Below are 19,379 nucleotides of genomic sequence, written 5' to 3' on the forward strand. Positions count from 1 at the left end.
TACGGTTACCGGAATCGAGTTCATTATCAAAAGTCTCGAAGATGGAAAGTAGAGAAGATATCGCGGCAACGAGTCGGGTATTTATACAAAACAAATATTATTATTTTTATGTTATTTTTTAAAAAATAATCTGTTGTTGGGTAGCCGACGGGAGAGACTGCTTCTTCATGCGTTGATGGTTGATCCATGCATGGTAGGCTTGAGCAGGTTACGTGCTTTTCGCCTCGTGAGGCCCGATCCAATTTCGAAATTAGTCCCGATATCTTTGATATTTTGAATCAGCCCCCCACTTTGTCAGTTTTAATTAATAAGTTCCCTAAATCACTTAAATGGCTTGAAACTGTTTCTCCAAAATCTTTCAAGCTGGTGCTAACTAGAGGGGTGAGTTTCGAGATACTCATGAGATTTAGAGGACTAGTATCAGAATATGAAAGATTTTAGGGACTAATATCGAATTAAACTCAAATTTGAATCATCTAAATTGCTCGAACAATATATTTAGTACCCTTTACAATAAAGTTTTGAAACTATGTGCAACAAATTAAAGGAGGGTATTAATTATGTAGTAAACATGAGACATGGGGTGGTTGACAATTACTTATTCAAGAAGGGTGTCACTTGTAAAAAAAAGTGGTTTTAGACCCACGAGACCTTCCTTTCTCGGGTGGTGCTTGGCGAGAAAGTCAAAACTAGCAATTGGCTTTAACCTATTCTTTCTTCTTCAATTGCGTTCCAACTTCAAGCCCGCCAAACTTTCATCATCTAATTTTTAAATCATTTTTTTTTCTTTTCCATATGGCAAACTTTGAAGGGGTGGACATTTGACATGGTCAACCAACTCATTCTCTATCATTGAGGATTAATGAACATGTGAATGCTCCAAATATTATTTAACCATATTAATTATTTAGTTGGACATATTTAAGGATGCTAGTTAATTATGCTTGAGGTGTTAATGACACTGTTAACTTTATAATTGATCAGTTTTGAAGTTCTCTGCGCTTGCACTTGAGTAGACATAGGCCTGTCCATCCGGGCCGGGCAAAACCGGAGCCCGGACCTGGACCCGGGTACCCCGGGCCGGGTCCGGGCCCAACCGGGTCGGCCCGGATTTTTTCAATTTTTTTCTTTTCTTTTTTTTTTGATAAAAAATGCTAAAATTTAGTTTAAATTTATTATATTTTATATAATTATGTATTAGTATATACTTATAAATTATTATGTAAGTATATATTATATATACATATATTATATATATTATATATACATATATTATATGTAAATATATTATATATATTTATAATCTATAACTTGAGAGAGAGAAAATCGCATAAGTAGCCATTGCCCGTTGGGCCAATGGGGAAGAAGTAGCCGTTGTAATATACTATACTTATATACTAAGAGAGAGAGTATACACACACATATTATACATATATAAGAGAGAGTATACTTATATAAGAGGGAGTATATATATATAAGAGAGAGTATACTTATATATACATATATACTAAGAGAGAGAGTATACACACACATATTATACATATATAAGAGAGAGTATACTTATATATACATATATACTAAGAGAGAGAGTATATATATATACACACATATATTATACATATATAAGAGAGTGTATACTTATATATACTTATATAAGAGAGACTATACATATATAAGAGAGAGTATACTTATATATACATATATACTAAAAGAGAGAGTATATTAGTATATATATATACACACATATATTATACATATATAAGAGAGTGTATACTTATATATACTTATATAAGAGAGACTATACATATATAAGAGAGAGTATACTTATATATACATATATACTAAGAGAGAGAGTATACACACACACACACATATTATACATATATAAGAGAGAGTATACTTATATATACATATATACTAAGAGAGAGAGAGAGTATATTAGTATATATATATGTATATACACATATATTATACATATATAAGAGAGTGTATACCTATATATACTTATATAAGAGAGAGTAAACATATATAAGAGAGAGTATACTTATATATACATGTATAGTATAAGAAAGACTCTTCTCTAAAGAAATGATGAGTCTGAGATACTTTGGAGGGGGTATCTGTAGGCATCAAAAAATACTTACAGACATCCAAATACCACTCAAGGCAAAGAGAAGACGATAAACGCCATTCTCTTAATCAGATGAGATCATTCAAAGGAAGCGAGACAACATGGAAGAACAATGTACACACCAACAGGCAGTACATGGCGGCACGGCTGAGGCGCGGTAGTACATGGTGCCGCGACTAAGGTGCGGCAGCCCATGGTGCCGCGGCTAAGGCGCGGCAGCCTATGGTACCGCGGCTATAGCGCGGCAACCTATGGTGCCGCGGCTATTATAGGGGAGTGCTGCGGCGGTTACAAGACAGTTGTACGATGATTATTTAAAGCCCACGTGGCAGCATACTAGAGATAGAACGTGTGCTGACGTGGACAAGCAGTTGAACCACGAAAAAGGTGGTTAAAAGTCGTGGGAGAACGGTTTCAAGCACGATGGAACGTGCTGGTAACCACCCCTTTGGCCGCGGCAGTCCACACTGCCGCGCCAATAGCCGCGGCAGTCTAGACTGCAGCGGCCAAAGATGGTTAGTCTNACACTACCGCGCCAATAGCCGCGGCAGTGTTGGCTGCCGCGGCCAAAGAAGGTTCATCTGGTTGGTTGTTTCGCCCCCATTTCAACTGTGGTGCACTCCTACCCCTATAAATACCTCCCTAGGCACGAAATAAAGGAGGGAGGGCAGATTAGAGCAGAGGGCCTTGAGTTTTTGGTGAATTAGAGCAAGAGAGAGTCTTCCTTCTTCACAAACATCCTCAAGAAGCTTCTGGCGATTCCTAGAGATCTAAGCTCTGACTTGATCTTTAGAAGAGTGAACATCTTACATCGATAAGATATTCGCTTCAAATTCTTACTTCGATAAACGAAGGAAGAATCATTAAACCCCTCACGGTTCAATCAGAATCTGTGATTTGGTGGTCCACGAGTCAAAGCGCCCCCGGCACAGGCAAAGATTCCACGCAAGTGTAATTTTCCTTTTGTTGTGTAAGAGAAGTCTTATAAAAAGACTATTTCTTTTGAATTTGTTGTAATCGACCGAAGATATAATGAATTCCAAAATGAAACCAACTTTTGTTTTCGTCAAAAGTTGGTTTCATTGTGGAATTCATTATATCTTCGGTCGATTACAACAAATTCAAAAGAAATAGTCTTTTTATAAGACTTCTCTTACACAACAAAAGGAAAATTACAACTTTTTAGAAACAAATGCAGGATCGTTTTATCGATTTCTGCTTTGTGGGACTTTACCTGTGCCGGGAGTGCTTTGGCTCGTGGACCACCGATTCACAGATCTATTGCAATCGTGAAGTTTTTGGAATTCTTCCTTCGTTTATCGAAGTAAGAATTTAAAGAGAATATCTTATTCTACTGTTAAGATGTTCACCTCTTCAAAGAATCAAGTATCAGAGCTTAGATCTCTAATGGAATCTGCCAGAAGCTTTCTGAGGAGATTTGTGAGAAGGCAAGACTCTCTTCTTTGTTAATTCACCAAAACTTCAAGCCCATCTGCTCTTAATCTGCCCTTTTCTTTATCAATGCCTAGGAGGTTATTATAGGGAGGATGCATCCCAGTTGAAAGTGGGGCGAAACCAACCAACCAGATAACCATCACTTTGCCGCGGTAGCCAACACTGGGCGTGGCTATTTGGCGCGGCAGTGTGGGCTGTGCCGCGAGCTATATGACGCGACAGAGGGCTGCCGCGCCAAAGACATCGTTACCAGCACTTCATCGTGCTTAAAACCGTTCTCTCCGCTTTGAACCACCTTTTCATGGTTCAACTCTTCCACGTCACCACTTCTATCTCTATAGCTTGGCAGGGGCTTTAAATAATCATCGTAGCAACTGCTGTAAGCCGCCGCAGCAACTCCCTATAATGCCGAGCACCATAGGTTTCGCGCTATAGCCGCGGCACCATAGGCTGCCGCGCCTTAGCCGCGGCACCATGGGCTACCGCGCTTTAGCCGCGGCACCATATCCTGCCGCGCCACAGTGTGTTGCCTGATGATATGTATATTGTTCTTCTGTGTTGTCTCGCTTCCTTTGAATGATCCCATTTGATTAAGAGAATGACGTTTATCGCCTCTTCTTTATCTTGAGTAGTATTTGGATGTCTGTAAGCATTTTTGACGCCTACAGATACCCCCTCCAAAGTATCTCAGACTCATCATTTCTTTAGAGAAGAGTCTGGGACACTTTGGATATGATAAGCTTTCCTTGCAATTTCTCCAGTGCTTTGTTGAGGAAATTGCGTAGCATGGTCTATGAATGGCTTCAATCTTTGACTTCTTCATCTTTTAGCATATTCAGTGCTTTGTAGAATAGCTAAGATTCCTCCGGTGTTGCGTTTATCGCGTGGCCGTTGTCGAAGTCTTGAATTAGAACTGCCGTCGAAGAATGGAGAAATAGTTTATACTCGTATACTATATTGGAGTGTTCGGGAAATAGTTTAACCTCATATACCCATTGGGAGGTTCAAGGAGATGCAGTTTATACTCATATACTCATCGGAGTGTTCGGGAAATAGTTTAACCTTATATACCCGTTGAGAGTTAATCAGGTTATTCTTAAGAATATTTTGAGTAATATTCTCCAGAAACTTCCTGTTGAGGCTAGGGAAACAGTTTAGACTCGTGCACCCATTGGAGTAATATGGTCTCTTTTTTGTTGGTAGAGATAAACCTGAAATCGGAGAGGAAGAATTTTATATTCTATCTTCTGGTCTCTTGTTTGTTGGTAGAGATGAACCCGAAATTGGAGAGGAAGAATTTTATATTCTATCTCCTGGTCTCTTGTTTGTTGGTAGAGATAAACCCGAAATCGGAGAGGAAGAATTTTATATTCTATCTCCTGGTCTCTTGTTTGTTGGTAGAGATGAACCCGAAATTGGAGAGGAAGAATTTTATATTCTATCTCCTGGTCTCTTGTTTGTTGGTAGAGATGAACCCGAAATTGGAGAGGAAAAATTTTATATTCTATCTCCTGGTCTCTTGTTTGTTGGTAGAGATGAACCCGAAATTAGAGAGAAAGAATTTTATATTCTATCTCCTGGTGCAAAGAAAACTCAAAGTGGGATCTCCACTTAGAGAATCTGGACTGGTTTGAATAATCCTAATTGTCATAAGGTTTGATTATTCAACTAAAAGTGGATCTCTCGTTCATGGAATGAATCGAGAAGAGATTTTGGTTGTGGTCCTAACTGTAGTAAGGTTTGACCAAGTGGGAGTTTTGAGACGATCCTAACTATTTAAAGGTTTGATCGTTCAATTTGAGTGGACCTCTCGTTCATGAAAGGAATCGAGAGGGGATTTTGGCTTTGGTCCTAACTGTTTAAAGGTTTGACCAAATGAGTTTTGTGAGGGAAGATTGATCTAAAGAAGTGATCGAATCTCATCTCAGCAAAAGAGTATTCGGAAATCACCGTGGGGATGTGGTGTTTATCACTTTGTTTGTAATAATCGGGTTATCCCTGAGAAAATTATATATAACATTCTTTTGGGAACTTCCGTTACACGAACCACCCACCCCTAGCTTTCTTCGCAAAACTGGGTCTAACATCATACTGAGTTACATGACCGGGTTATCCTTAAGAATATTACATGTAAAATAATTCTCTAGGAACTTCCCGTCAAGAGTGGGAAACAGTTTAGACTCATATACCTATTGGAGTATCAGGGGACAGTTTAACCTCGTATACCGGTTGGAGGAATGAGAAGCAGTTTATACTTGTATACTCTTTGGAGTGACATGAAGAAGCGGTTTATACTCGTATACTCTTCGGAGTTATGGGAAAACAGTTTATACTCGTGTATCCCATGGAGTTTGGCGTCATTTTTATTTGGCTTGTTTTGCCATTATGACACCGGAGTCAATTAAGGCTTGGATTTTATTTTTAAGTCCGAAGCAAATCTCGGTGGGATGAAGAACCCTTCCGGAGTCAATTAAGGCTTGGATTTTATTTTTAAGTCCGAAGCAAATCTCGGTGGGATGAAGAACCCTTCTGTGGTACGCACAGTAGTTTGGATCCGTAACTCTCTTAGCTCCCTCTTGATCTTTAATAAGTGGTAGCTCGATCTTGTCGTTGGCGAGGAGGTATTTTAAGATGGCTGGAGCTTCATCATCTTCGAAAGAATACTCCTTTTGAAACCTCGGATCGGGAGTCGCGTTCCCAGTGATTGCAGACGTCGTCGGTCGGCTTCTCTCAGCTTTCTTTCTTTTAAGAAAATGTTCAGCTTGTTCACCGCGCATTTTCAAATCTTTCCAAGTTTTGGATGGTACGACCCCCAGGGCTTCCAGGACCTCGATAGAGAGATTATTATGGCATGTTTGCAGGATGAACTCCTCTGTAACCGGATCTCTGCAATTCAATGCCTTATTACGGAAGCGCTTGACAAAATTGTCGACTGACTCTCCGTCTTTTTGCTTCTCATCTAAAAGGTATCCGATTGACACTTCGGTGTCATCATCGAAGAAATTGCTGAGGAATAAACTTTCTATGTCATCCCAGCAATTGATGCTCCCTGGCTTAAGACGTTGGTACCAATCGAAGGCGGGCCCACGAAGGGTGCCAACGAATGACCGGACCATTAAAGCCTCATTTCTAGAGATCATGCCCAAATGAGACTTGAAATAAATCAAGTGCTGAGTAGGCGAGCTTTTCCCGTCAAACAGTGTGAAGTTAATCAAATTGAATTTTGCCAGGTACGGTATTGAATTCCATTCTCTTGGATAGGGATATGGAATACCCGTCTTTTTCACTTCTTAAATCGTCATCAAAGCATTGACTTTGTTTTCAAGCTCTTTCATTTTCTCGTCATCGTCTATGTCTTCATTCGAAGGACGTTGAGGAGAATGAATTAGGCCACCCCCTGTAAGAGGTGCCATTGAACCACCCCCAATATCGTTATTGGGAGGGTGTGTTAAACCACCCCCAGCGTTATTGCTATTGGGAGGTGTATCAGCCATAATGACTTCATCCACTTCTGGATCACTATCATCTGTCACATTCTGAGTGTGGTGGCTGGATTCAGCTCGCTGACTGGACTCAGGAGATTGAGGCCGTTGAGTTAGCAATTCTCTCATTTGTTGGATAGCTAACTCCATCTCTGTCTTCATCTCAGCTCTAATTTCTTCACGTTGCTTCGTTAGAGCTTTTTGAAGCATTTGAGCAAATTGATCAGAGGTGATCGTGTGGACTTCTCTGGTTTGTCCTGTGCTAGATACCGTATCATCCGAAGCGATCGCATAACAAGTATCCGAAAGCTCACCTTCTGATGACGTTCCTTCATGCATTCTCTTGTAGTCCCTATGTCTGATGGCTCCTAACTGGAGTCGGGACATCCGTTTGGCAATTCTTGAATTGACTTTTCCTCTCGGTGAAAAGTCGGGATTTGATTCACTTGAATGCCATTTAGATTTTCCTTTATTAGCCATGTTGATGGTGACTTCAGGGAATTCGTCATCTTGGACAGCTGATCTTCTCTTGTAAAAATGTCTCGGCTTAGGCTTCGACATTTTGGTGAAAAGACTGTGGAATACCGAGGCTCTTTGTGGGATGGCTTCTTGTTTTTCGTAATTATATTCAGACAATACTGCTCTAATGAGTCGTGCACAGGAACAGCGAGAGCGAATAATTTTCTTTCGAAATTTATTCACACCCCCAACTTGATAATACGATTCATCGGTATGATTGCCAAAAAATCGTATCGTCTGTTGGTATGACCTCCCAGGTATGACGATGTCTTTTGGTGAATGCGTCTTCTTCTGGGGGTGTAAAACCTTGTTGGCATTCTCAGAACAATTTATTACTGTCTTTGAGCGATCCAAGGTTATGTCTGGAGTCACACGTTTAGAACCACCCCCTTGCGGGTATGGAGTCTTAACGGGCTCCGAATGCTGATCTTGCTTAAGTCCAGACTTCGGGATCCAAATTTTGTAAAATTTTGGTGGTTCTTTGGCCACCGTTTTCTTGTTTCTCTCTCGTCTTTGTTGTAAGAGAGCACGGGCATGAGCAGCTTTTGTACGACGCTTTTGTATGCGTTCATTGAGGGTCGATCGAGCCCTCTTAACAAAAGTCCATTCCTCTGTTGTGAGTTGTGTAGAGATATGAGTGGTTGGTTGTTGAGACAACTGAACCACTCGATGCCTCCTCGACTTTAGGTCCACGTGATAACGAACCCCGTCGGTTTGTTCCAAGGCCTTAGCTATTTGACGAGCGCGGCGCTGACGTTGTCTCTGACGAGCCCTCTTTATCAGTACCGGTGGGCTTTGATTCGATGACTCTTTAACTAGATAAGAGTCATTGTGAGCAGAGGTGTTGCGAGTAAAATCCTTAGCAACAATCAGGCGAGAGTCTTCATTTTGTGCCTTCTTTGGCATGTAGGTCTTCCTCAATTGTGGGATCCTCTTGTACTTACGAGACAATGAAGATCTTGAAGAGGATGATGAGAGATATTCCTCAAATTTGGTTTGGTCGAATTCGTATTCGACCATGGATTCAACTGGAATCTTGATCGGCTGCGACACGACCGTCTCGGCAGCGAGACCCTTGGCTCCCACTGTGGTCGCCAGTTTGTTTTCGTCAAAAGTTGGTTTCATTGTGGAATTCATTATATCTTCGGTCGATTACAACAAATTCAAAAGAAATAGTCTTTTTATAAGACTTCTCTTACACAACAAAAGGAAAATTACAACTTTTTAGAAACAAACGCAGGATCGTTGTTTGGATCGCTGCTTGCGTGGGATCTTTGCCTGTGCCGGGGGTGCGTTAACCCGTGGACCACCGATTCACAGATTCTGATTGAATCGTGAAGGTTTTGGGAATTCTTCCTTCGTTTATCGAAGTAAGAATTTAAAGAGAATATCTTATCGATGTAAGATATTCACTCTTCTAAAGATCAATTCAGAGCTTAGATCTCTAGGAATCGCCAGAAGCTTCTTGAGGATGTTTGTGAAGAACAAAGACTCTCTCTCTTGCTCTAATTCACCAAAAACTCAAGGCCCTCTGCTCTAATCTGCCCTCTGTCTTTATTTCGTGTCTAAGAAGGTATTTATAGGGGTAGGAGTGCACAGCAATGGAAACAAGAATAAAATAACTGACCACATGACATCCCTTTGGCCGCACTAGTCAACACTGCCGCGGCTATTGGCGTGGCAGTGTGGACTGCCGCGGCCAAAGGAGCAGTTATCACCACGTTCTATCGTGCTTGAAACTGTTCTCCCACGACCTTTAACCACCTTTTTCGTGATTTAACTGCTTGTCTACGTCAGCACACGTTCCATTTATGATATGCTGCCACTTGGACTTCAAAAAATCATCGCATAACTGCTTTGTAACCGTCGCAACACCCCTGTAATTCGCGCGTCACCACATACTGTCGTGCCTAAGGCGCGCCACCATGAACTACCGTGCCTAAGGTGCGTCACCACGAGCTGCCGCGCCTAAGGCGCGTCACCCTAAGCTGTCGCGCCTAAGGCGCGTCACCCTGAGTTGCCTGTTGATGTGTATATTATTCTTCCATGTTATTTTGCTTCCTTTGAATGATCCTCTCTGACTAAGAAAATGGCGTTTATCGTCTTCTCTTTGCCTTGAGCAGTATTTGGATGTCTGTAAGCATTTTTTAACGCCTACAGACACCCCTAAGTAGACACCTAGAAAGACATCTATACACTTCAAATTTCACGGAGTTTAGTAATTGAAAGGAAGGTGATATCGAAAAAGTAACTAGTGTTGGATTTAATCTAATAAATCTATTTGTGGGCACATATGATTAATCAATGTGTATTGCTATCTTTCAGGATAACCCACTAAAGTGATCAATTAATTTGGGTTAATTGGGTATTTAAATAAGTCATGGGGTTATATGTGCAAATACCAGGTTGTAATTGTGATTTGTTGAGGGACCAAATTGTAAATGTATAACATCTATAAATAAGGGGTTATGATCCCTAATCTAGGGTTACATTCTCTAATTCTCTTTACCCCCATCTAAAGGAGAAATTCGGCTATAGAGAAACCCTAAGGTTAGAAGATCCAAAACTCATCTCAGGTTCATCTATGGATTCAGGTATAAGCTTCCGCTCTTTATGATTATTATTAATCTCTTCGAATTAATCATGGATTTATGGTTTTAGATCTCAAGTTCTTCATTAGATCTAACAAGTGGTATCAGAACCACCTTTGAATAATTCTTAGGGATTTAAGTTTTAAAATTAGGTTTTTTGATCTTAAATCTCTGATTTTTGGATTAAGATCTGTTCTCGGATGAACAGTAAAGTTTTTTCGGATGAACAGTAACTAATTCATTAGATCTAACAAGTAAAGTTTTTTCGGATGAACAGTAAAGTTTTTTCGGATGGAACAGTAAAGTTTTTTCGAATAATTCATTAGATCTAACAAGTGGTATCAGAACCACATATGATTTTTTTTTGTATTTTTCTTCAATTTTTTCTTGGTCTGGATCACGAAAATTTTTCCGATTCTGGATCTAGATTTGAAAATAAAATCGATGAATCTTTGGATTTTTTGGGTTTAATCTTCGGTCCCATGCTCCTCGCCGGCGAAGTTTCGCATCTTTGGATTTTTTGGGTTTAATCTTCGGTCCCATGCTCCTCGCCGGCGAAGTTTCGCTGGCGGCCTCACCCTCGACGGCGGTGGCGGCGTCAGGAAACCCTAGAGTTTCGACCTCTTAGGTGCTGTTTGTGGAAAATTTTGCAGTAAAAAGGCAGTGAAAGAAAAATTGATTTGTATTCTCTCAAAATCGATTACAATTTGGATTCCGATTACAAAAGAGAAGAGAATGATCTGGATTCTCCCCTTTGTTTAATTCTGGGTTCTTCACGGTGGCGATGGAGTGCTTCCTTCGAATGCTTGCGTCGAACTTGGATGTCTTGTTTCACTGGAACGTGGTCTTCTCCTCACGATTTGACGTTGTGGAGAACTTTGAACGAGTTTAAAACTCTATGAAAGAGTTGATTTAACCGAAAGTCGGTTATAAGCCAAGGATGAAGAAGATCTTGTTGCCGATCTCCAAAGCTCCAACCGAAGGATGAAAGATCCTCTTTTCGCTGCCAAGTCCCAGCCGAAGGATCAGAACCGAAACCCCAAAGATTTTGCCACGAGGATCTCTTCTGTTGCTGCCAAGAAGTTCCCACAGACCGAACCCCGAACTAAATTGATTTTTAGTTATTTATAGGGGATTAAGGGGTGTAACCACCTCCTTAATTCGCTCCTAAGTGGGGCTAATGGGATGTAACCGCCCCTTAAATCACTCCTGAGTAGAGTTGTGATCCCCTCAGATCGTGGAAAACGGTTTTAAAACTGTTCAACTCGTGTTTGAACGAGTCAAACACAAAATCCGCGTTCTGGTGTGAATTCTACATTCAAACGCAGTGTCTGGAAGCTTGAACGCAGTGTCTGAAAGCTCGGACGCAGCGGCTGGAAGCTGCAAACGCAGTGTCTGGAAGCTTGAACGCAGTGTCTGAAAGCTCGGACGCAGCGGCTGGAAGCTGCGTTTGCGACCGAAGATGAGCTGCGTTTGCGACCGAATCTGAGCTAGGTTTACAGCTTTTGGAGTTGCGTTTGCGGCCGAACATGAGCTGCGTTGGCGGCCGAATCTGAGCTGCGTTTGCAGCTTTTGGAGCTACGTTTGCAGCTTTTGGAGCTCCGTTTGAGCTGCGTTCGTGGCTATGAACGCGGCGCATCTTGATGCTGGTACGTGGGGAGGACTTCCATGTCTTGATTTGAAGAGACCGTCGATTTGTAGTCTCTTTCTGTCGAAGTGTTGCAATGATCGTCATTTTGTAATCTTTACTTTACTCTCTGATATGTGAGAGTCGTCAGATTGTAACTCTCGATGTTAATTGTGAAGGCTGTTGATTAGAGCTTTCATCAATTATTATGAAGGTCGTCAGATTGTAACCTTCATCGATCCACGTGAAAGTATTCGAATTGTAGCCTTCTGGAAGTCGTTAGATTGTAACTTCCATCATCGGTGTTTGATGGGGATCAGCTATCTATTATGATTTTTAGACAGCCTACAGAACCCCCTCCAAAGTTTTCGAAAGTTCACGGTTGACTGGGACGAATTTTTAGAATACTTTGGATCTCAACTCTGATATTAGAGCTGTTGATTCCTTGTGGTAAAGGATTTGTTCTCTGCACTTGCTTCGAAGGCATCTTGGTTGAAGGGATTTGCCATGTAAGACCTGTGTGAAGGTATGCGCCATAATCCTACTTCTGGAATGTGGGGGTGGACCCTGCATTTTGAACTTGAGATGCGGGTCTCACCCTTGCATGTTAAATTTGGAACACGGGTGTGACCTCGGCGTTTGGTTTTTGCATCGCGGGTCCGACCTTAACGTTTTGACTTAAGACATGGAAGTGACTTCCGTGCATTTTTGACTAAGTCTTTAAGACCTGTCTTTGGCTCATCTGTTTTAAGTCTCGGCTCATATCCATTAAGCTGATGGGCCTGCAAACATGCATAGGATTTTTGGCAAACCCTCAGCCCTCAACGAATTTGATAAGACTTTACCGACTACCGTTTGAGTCGGGCTAGCATGTTGATTGTCTAAGTCCGTTCCACATGTAACGTTGTGCTAAGAGAATAAACCCTTCTAGACTTGATGCTATGATTTTGAATACATAGACTTTGTTATTTTCACGGGAAAAGACTAACCGGTAACGCGTGTTAGGCGTAGGCTTATCTCTAATTAGGGATCAAGATAAAGTCCCACATGCATAAAAGGTATGGATTTTGGTGCTACGATGTTGAATACGTAGACTTTGTCGTTATTTCTTCCTGTGTTACTTGAAACACTGAAAGAAAGTTGGAAGCGCCAGAGGTGTAATATTAACTTGGCATGAATTTTCACTTAGAGTGAAATTCAGAAATTTTCTTTATTATCACTAGGATAATTCCAGAAAATATTTAATCCACTGGGGATTTTATAATGACAACTTGCTATTCTAGTTGAAAAAGGATTAACAAGTTCATTGGGGGGTTTGACTGTTAGAGGTGTGATGTTAACCTAACAGTATTTTTATGGACCTATCGCTCCGATGACGAGAGTCGATAAGTGGAAAGTGTTGTGATCGGAGTAACTTTGAGGACCTATCGCTCTATTGACGAGAGTCGATAAGTTGGTTTTGTCAGAGGTGTTTGATATTAATGTGACAAGATTTGTGTTGCGATTGGAGTAACTTTGTGGACTTATCATCCTATTGAAGAGGATTGATAAGTGGATTTTGTTAGAGGTTTAGTGTTAACGTGACAGGATTTGTGTTGCGATTGGAGCAACTTTGTGAACTTATCATCATATTGAAGAGGATTGATAAGTGAATTTGTCAGAGGTTTGGTGTTAACGTGACAGGATTTGTGTTGCGATTGGAGCAATTTTGTGGACTTATCATCCTATTGAAGAGGATTGATAAGTGAATTTGTCAGAGGTTTGGTATTAACGTGACATGATTTGTGTACTCGTGATTTGAACAAGATTTTGGGGACTAGCGTCTTGCTGGGGAGAATTGCTAAGTGAGTTTATCATCAGGAGCGATGAATTTTGATACTAAGATTTTAAAGACTTAGTGTCTTGCTGGGGAAGATTGCGATTTGAGTAATTTTGAGGACCTATCATCCTATTGAAGAGGATTGATAAGTTGATTGTCGGAGGTGTATTGTTAACGTGATAAATTGGGAGTGATGCAAGCTGCATTCATACTCTGTGGGGATGATGATCGTCAGAAGTGTAATGTTATCTCAACGATGTGAAAGATTCGTTACTCTTAATCCTGTGGATTCCAAGTAACCAACTCCCAGTCTTGATTAATACTTAGCAGGGGAATAAAAAGAGGTGGACAATGCACATTACCTAGTGGGGTACTATCCATGAAGTCGGAATAGAGGCACATCACCTGGTAGGCCATTATCTGATGAGTTTGACTATCAGAGGTAACTGTTAACGTGATAGTTTTTGTGGACTTTCCATCCTACTTGAAGAGGATTGGCAAGTTAAATTAGGAGGGAATGGACTATCAGAGGTAATCATTAACGTGATAGTTTTGGTGGACCCGCCATCCTACTTAAAGAGGATTGGTGGGGGAATTTGGAGGAAATGGACTATCAAAGGTAACTGTTAACGTGATAGTTTTGATGGACCCGCCATCCTATTGTAAGAGGATTGGTGGGGGAATTTGGAGGAAATGAACTATCAGAGGTAATTGTTAACGTGATAGTTTTGGTGGACCCGCCATCCTATTGAAGAGGATTGGTGGGGGAATTGAGAGAAAATAGACTATCAGAGGTAACAGTTAACGTGATAGTTTTGGTGTACCCGCCATCCTATTTGAAGAGGATTGGTGGGAGAATTTGGAGGGAATGGACTATTAGAGGTGATCATTAACGTGATAGTTTTGATGGACCCATCATCCTATTGAAGAGGATTGGTGAGGGAATTTGGAGGGAATGGACTATCAGAGGTGATCATTAACGTGATAGTTTTGATGGACCCATCATCCTATTGAAGAGGATTGATAGGGGAATTTGGAGGGAATGGACTATTAGAGGTGATTATTAACGTGATAGTTTTGATGGACCCATCATCCTATTGAAGAGGATTGATAGGGGAATTTGGAGGAAATGAACTATTAGAGGTAATTGTTAACGTGATAGTTTTGGTGGACCCTCCATCCTATTGAAGAGGATTGGTGGGGGAATTTAGAGAAAATGGACTATCAGAGGTAACAGTTAACGTGATAGTTTTGGTGTACCCGCTATCCTTCTTGAAGAGGATTGGTGGGAGAATTTGAAAGAAAACAGACTATCAGAGGTGATCATTAACGTGATAGTTTTAGTGGATTTCATGGTTAACAGAGGTATTCTATTGAACATGCCAACTCAGAAAATTTATTATTCATAATCCAATGAACTACAAATAAACCAACCTCCAGTCTTGAACAAGTGTAGGGGGGAAAAGGGGTAGACATGACACATCACCTAATGGGCCACTATCTAACGTGGTTGACTATCAGAGGTAACTGTTAACATGATAGTTGTTGGACCTGCCATCCTACTGAAGAGGATTAGCTTCAGTAGCCGTGGTATCTTTCTCTTCTGACTGAGAAGATTGGGCTTGGTCTGATTGCTCAGGTTGATCTTGCCTACTTTGTTCTTCAGCTTTGAGCCTGGCAATAATCTTTTGAGCCTGTTCATCTTGAGAGATTAGTTGTCTCCAGGAACGACATTCTGCAACTCCTATTCGGGCTAGGAGGTCGGTCTGTAAGTTGTGTTGACATGTCTCTACTAAGGTAGACTGTGTCATACCTGACGAACATCGCAGAGCCATGTTTCGAAACCTCTTGATGAAGGCTTTGACGGACTCCCTCTTCTTCTGCTTAGTGGCGAGAAGGGTATGGATGGAGACTTCTGTATCCTCTTCAAAGAATCTCGACAGGAAGAGTCTCTCTAGATCTTCCCACTTTTGGATATATCCGGCAGGCAATTTTCTGAACCATTCAAAGGCAACTCCCTTGAGGGTGCCAATGAATAATCGAGTTAGTATGACGTCATTTGATATCACATTCCTAGTCTGTAACTTGAAATGATAGATATGTTGGTTCGGTGATCCCATGCCGTCAAAAGTTTGTAGCGTCGGGACCTCAAATTTTGGAGGATAAGGGGCTGCATCCCATTCGGCAGGATAGGGTCTGACAACTCCCTCGTCTTGGAGCTCGCTTCTGTTGGCCATGGCATTGAGGCGGGCTTCCAATTCTTCCATTTTAGCAGATTGGAGATTCTGCTCGTTCTCAGTCTCTCTTCCTTCATCAGAGAAAGATTCTAGGTTGTGGGCTTCTTGGTCAGAAGCCGTGTCATCAACCACATTTCCCTTCCCTTTGCTTGTGTGAGGTCGGGATGAAGACGTTTTTCCTCTCCGGGAGGATTCTTGCCTAGGTGGCGAATCTATCTTCTGAGATTTGGCCTTGTCTGTGATGAGTTGATTCAACAAGGCCATGATTTCATTGATGGCCTCCTACTGAGATTTGAGCATGGCCTCCTGCTCATCAATTCTCTTCGCGAGATCTTCATGATTTTTCGTCATATAAGCGGAGCTCTCATGTTCAACAAAAGAGCTTGATGATTGGGACTCTGCAATGGCTGAGTGTTCATCATCGGAATTGGTTCCTCTGGCTAACCTCCGATAGTTGACAGGGGGAATGGCTCCCGTTCGCGTCTGAGTGCGTTGGTAGATTCCTTCAAACTCATTAGCGATTTCTCTGACGATCGGTGAACGACTTGTCTTAGAGTCATCGGAGCTAGGACCAGAGGCATTCCCTCTACCGATCATATTGATAGTGACTCCAGAATACTCGGTCTCTGGAGACTTCTTCTTGTGCGAACATCGTCGTTGGTTGGGCAAGGCAACGTTCTTTAATTGGTCGAACACCAACAGTTTGGCCGCATATGAGCAGCATTGACATCCCGAGAGGACTGTAGGAATCAGTCGTTCACATTGGAATGAACGAATGATTTGTTGCATCGGTCTTTCTCTTGATATGAACTTTCTCAAATCTATTGTGAAGATTCGAGGAGAACTACTCACTGATCATGAGGTTTGAATTGGAACCCCCAGTCCATGATTGGACAGGACTGGCTCTTGGTGAACATGGATCTGGTTGAGATGCCTTGAATCCATGAACTTATCATATCCGCCCCTTAATATAGTTCTGTATTGGGTTTCCTTACCCGAACGCATGTCTGATGTCCGCATTTGAATTCTGGAATGCTTTGCTGAGGACTGCGTTCAGGATGGTTAATGCGGTCTGGAGACCTGCGTTTTTGTTTTGTAACGCTCCTTTGAGGGTTGCGTTCTGGCTTAGTAATGCATGCCTGAGCTTTGCGTTTCGATTGTATAACGCGCCATTTAGGGCTGCGTTCAGTCTTATTCACACAGAGCCTATGTTTTGGCTCATAGACGCGAGGCTTGTGTTCTGAAATAGAAACAGGGTCACATTTAGGCTCACAAACACGAAGCTCGTGTTAACTTGAGAATCAGCAATCTCGGAGATACGCTCGTCGTAGGAATCTCCTCCTCCGTCGAGCGGCATTCTTCTTAGCCTGCTTCAAGGCCTTTGTAGCGACGTCACCATCTGTGTTGATCAAGTTTGTCGCCTCAATGGGCGTCTTTCGACCCGATACCCATCGTCTTGGCGCGGTTTTGGCTGAGGCTGAGCCCACTCCATCGGGGGAGGGGCTGTCCGAGCAGTCTTCCTTAGGCGGTTCGGCTGCAATTGGAAGCTCATGTTGACTTGAGGATCGGCATTCTCGGAGATGTGCTCGTCGTAAGGATCTCCTCCTCCGTCGAGCGACGTTCTTCTTAGCCTGCTTCAAGGCCTTTGTCGCCTCCATGGGCATCTTTCGACCCGATACCCATCGTCTTGGCGCGGTTTTGGCTGAGGCTGAGCCCACTCCATCGGGGGAGGGGCTGTCCGAGCAGTCTTCCTTAGGCGGTTCGGCTGCAATTGGAGCAGTTAGAGTTTTAGTCTCTTTGGAGACTTTGTGGATCTTGCGCATAGCCTTGGGGCTAAGGGATCCGGAGGAGAGGCCCTCCTCAAACTTGGCTTGATCAAACTCTACCATGAGAGTTTCGACGGTTGTTCCAGTGAGATGAACATCGGATTGCGCCACCACTTCTTCGTCAGAGAAGCTAGTCCCCAACGGAGTCGCCATCTTTTGTTTGTGGGGAAATTTGTAGTAAAAGAAACGAAGAAAAATTGATTTGTATTCCTTTAATCTCAGTTACAATTGGATTTCCTGATTACAAAAGAGAGGAGAATGATCTGGATTCTCCCCTTTGTTTAATCCTGGGTTCTTCACGGTGGCGATAGAGTGCCTCCCTCGAATGCTCGCGTCGAGTTTGCTCTCCGTTGACGATCCGAACATCTTGGTTCACTAGAATAGTACCTTCTCCTCACGATTTAATGTTGTGGAGGACTTATGTGGTAAGTTGGAAACTCTGAACGAGTTGATTGATCTTAACCGTAATTAGTTAGACAAGCCAAGGATTTCTTCTTTGCTGCCAAGGAGTAGGATCCGAGCTCTAGGTCCAGGATCTGAACTAAGCTGATTTCTTAGTTATTTATAGGGGATTAAGGGGTGTAACCACCTCCTTAATTTGCTCCTAAGTAGGGCTAATGGGATGTAACTGCCCCCTTAAATCACTCCTGAGTGGAGTTGTGATCCCCTCAGATCGTGAGAGACGGTTGTGAAACCGTTCAGCTCGTGTTTGAACGAGTCAAACGCAAATCCTGCATTCTAGAATGAAATCTGCATTTGAACGCAGTGTTTGTGAGCTGCGTTGGGCAGCAGATGGAACCTGCGTTGGCAGCTATTAAAAGCTGCGTTGGCAGCAATTCGATGTTGCGTTTGCGGCCGAACATGAGCTACGTTTGCAGCGATTTGGAAGCTGCGTTGGCAGCGTTAGAAGCTACGTCTGAGCTGCGTTTGCAGCGATTTGGAAGCAGCATTGGCAGCGTTGGATCTGCGTCTGAGCTGCGTTTGCAGCGATTTGGAAGCTACGTTGGCAGTGTTAGAAGTTGCATCTGAGCTGCGTTCGTAGCTATGAACGCGGTGCGTCTTGATGCTGGTACGCGGGGAGGACTTCCACGTCTTGGTTTGAAGAGACCGTCGATTTGTAGTCTCTTTCTGTCAGAGCGTTGCAAAGATCATCGTTTTGTAATCTTTGCTTTAGCTCTTTGATATGTGAGAGTCGTCAGATTGTAACTCTCGATGTTGATTATCACGTCTTGGTTTGAAGAGACCGTCGATTTGTAGTCTCTTTCTGTCAGAGCGTTGCAAAGATCATCGTTTTGTAATCTTTGCTTTAGCTCTTTGATATGTGAGAGTCGTCAGATTGTAACTCTCGATGTTGATTCATCAGTCTATGTGAAAGTCTTCAAATTGTAACCTTCTAGAAGTCGTCAGAGTGTAACTTCTATCATCGGTGTTTTGATGGGGATCATCTATCTATTGTGATTTTTTGACAGCCTACAGAACCCCCTCTAAAGTTTTTGAAAGTTCGCGATTGACTGGGATAAATTTTCGGAATACTTTGGATCTCAACTTTGATCTTGGAGCTGTTGATTCCTTGCGGTAAATGATTTGTTCTCTACACTTGCTTCGAAGGCATCTTGGTTGAAGGGATTTGCCACGTAGGACCTGTGTGAAGGTATGCGCCATAATCCTGCTTCTGGAATGTGGGGGTGAACC

At 42.2% G+C, this 19,379-nt stretch overlaps 1 protein-coding gene across 1 annotated transcript in view; it reads right to left on the reverse strand.

The window, feature by feature from the left end:
• Positions 1-6,408, reverse strand: part of LOC109835080 (aspartic proteinase-like protein 2) — a gene marked incomplete at its 5' end in the record, with an annotated part of 11,211 nt that extends 4,803 nt beyond the window's left edge. Inside the window, one exon of the mRNA XM_020403076.1 lies at positions 6,397-6,408. Coding sequence (XP_020258665.1) covers positions 6,397-6,408 — 12 coding nt within the window. The remainder of the gene's footprint in view (positions 1-6,396) is intronic.

Source organism: Asparagus officinalis, chromosome 3 (assembly GCF_001876935.1).
Source record: "Asparagus officinalis chromosome 3, Aspof.V1, whole genome shotgun sequence".
Classification (NCBI taxonomy): domain Eukaryota; kingdom Viridiplantae; phylum Streptophyta; class Magnoliopsida; order Asparagales; family Asparagaceae; genus Asparagus; species Asparagus officinalis.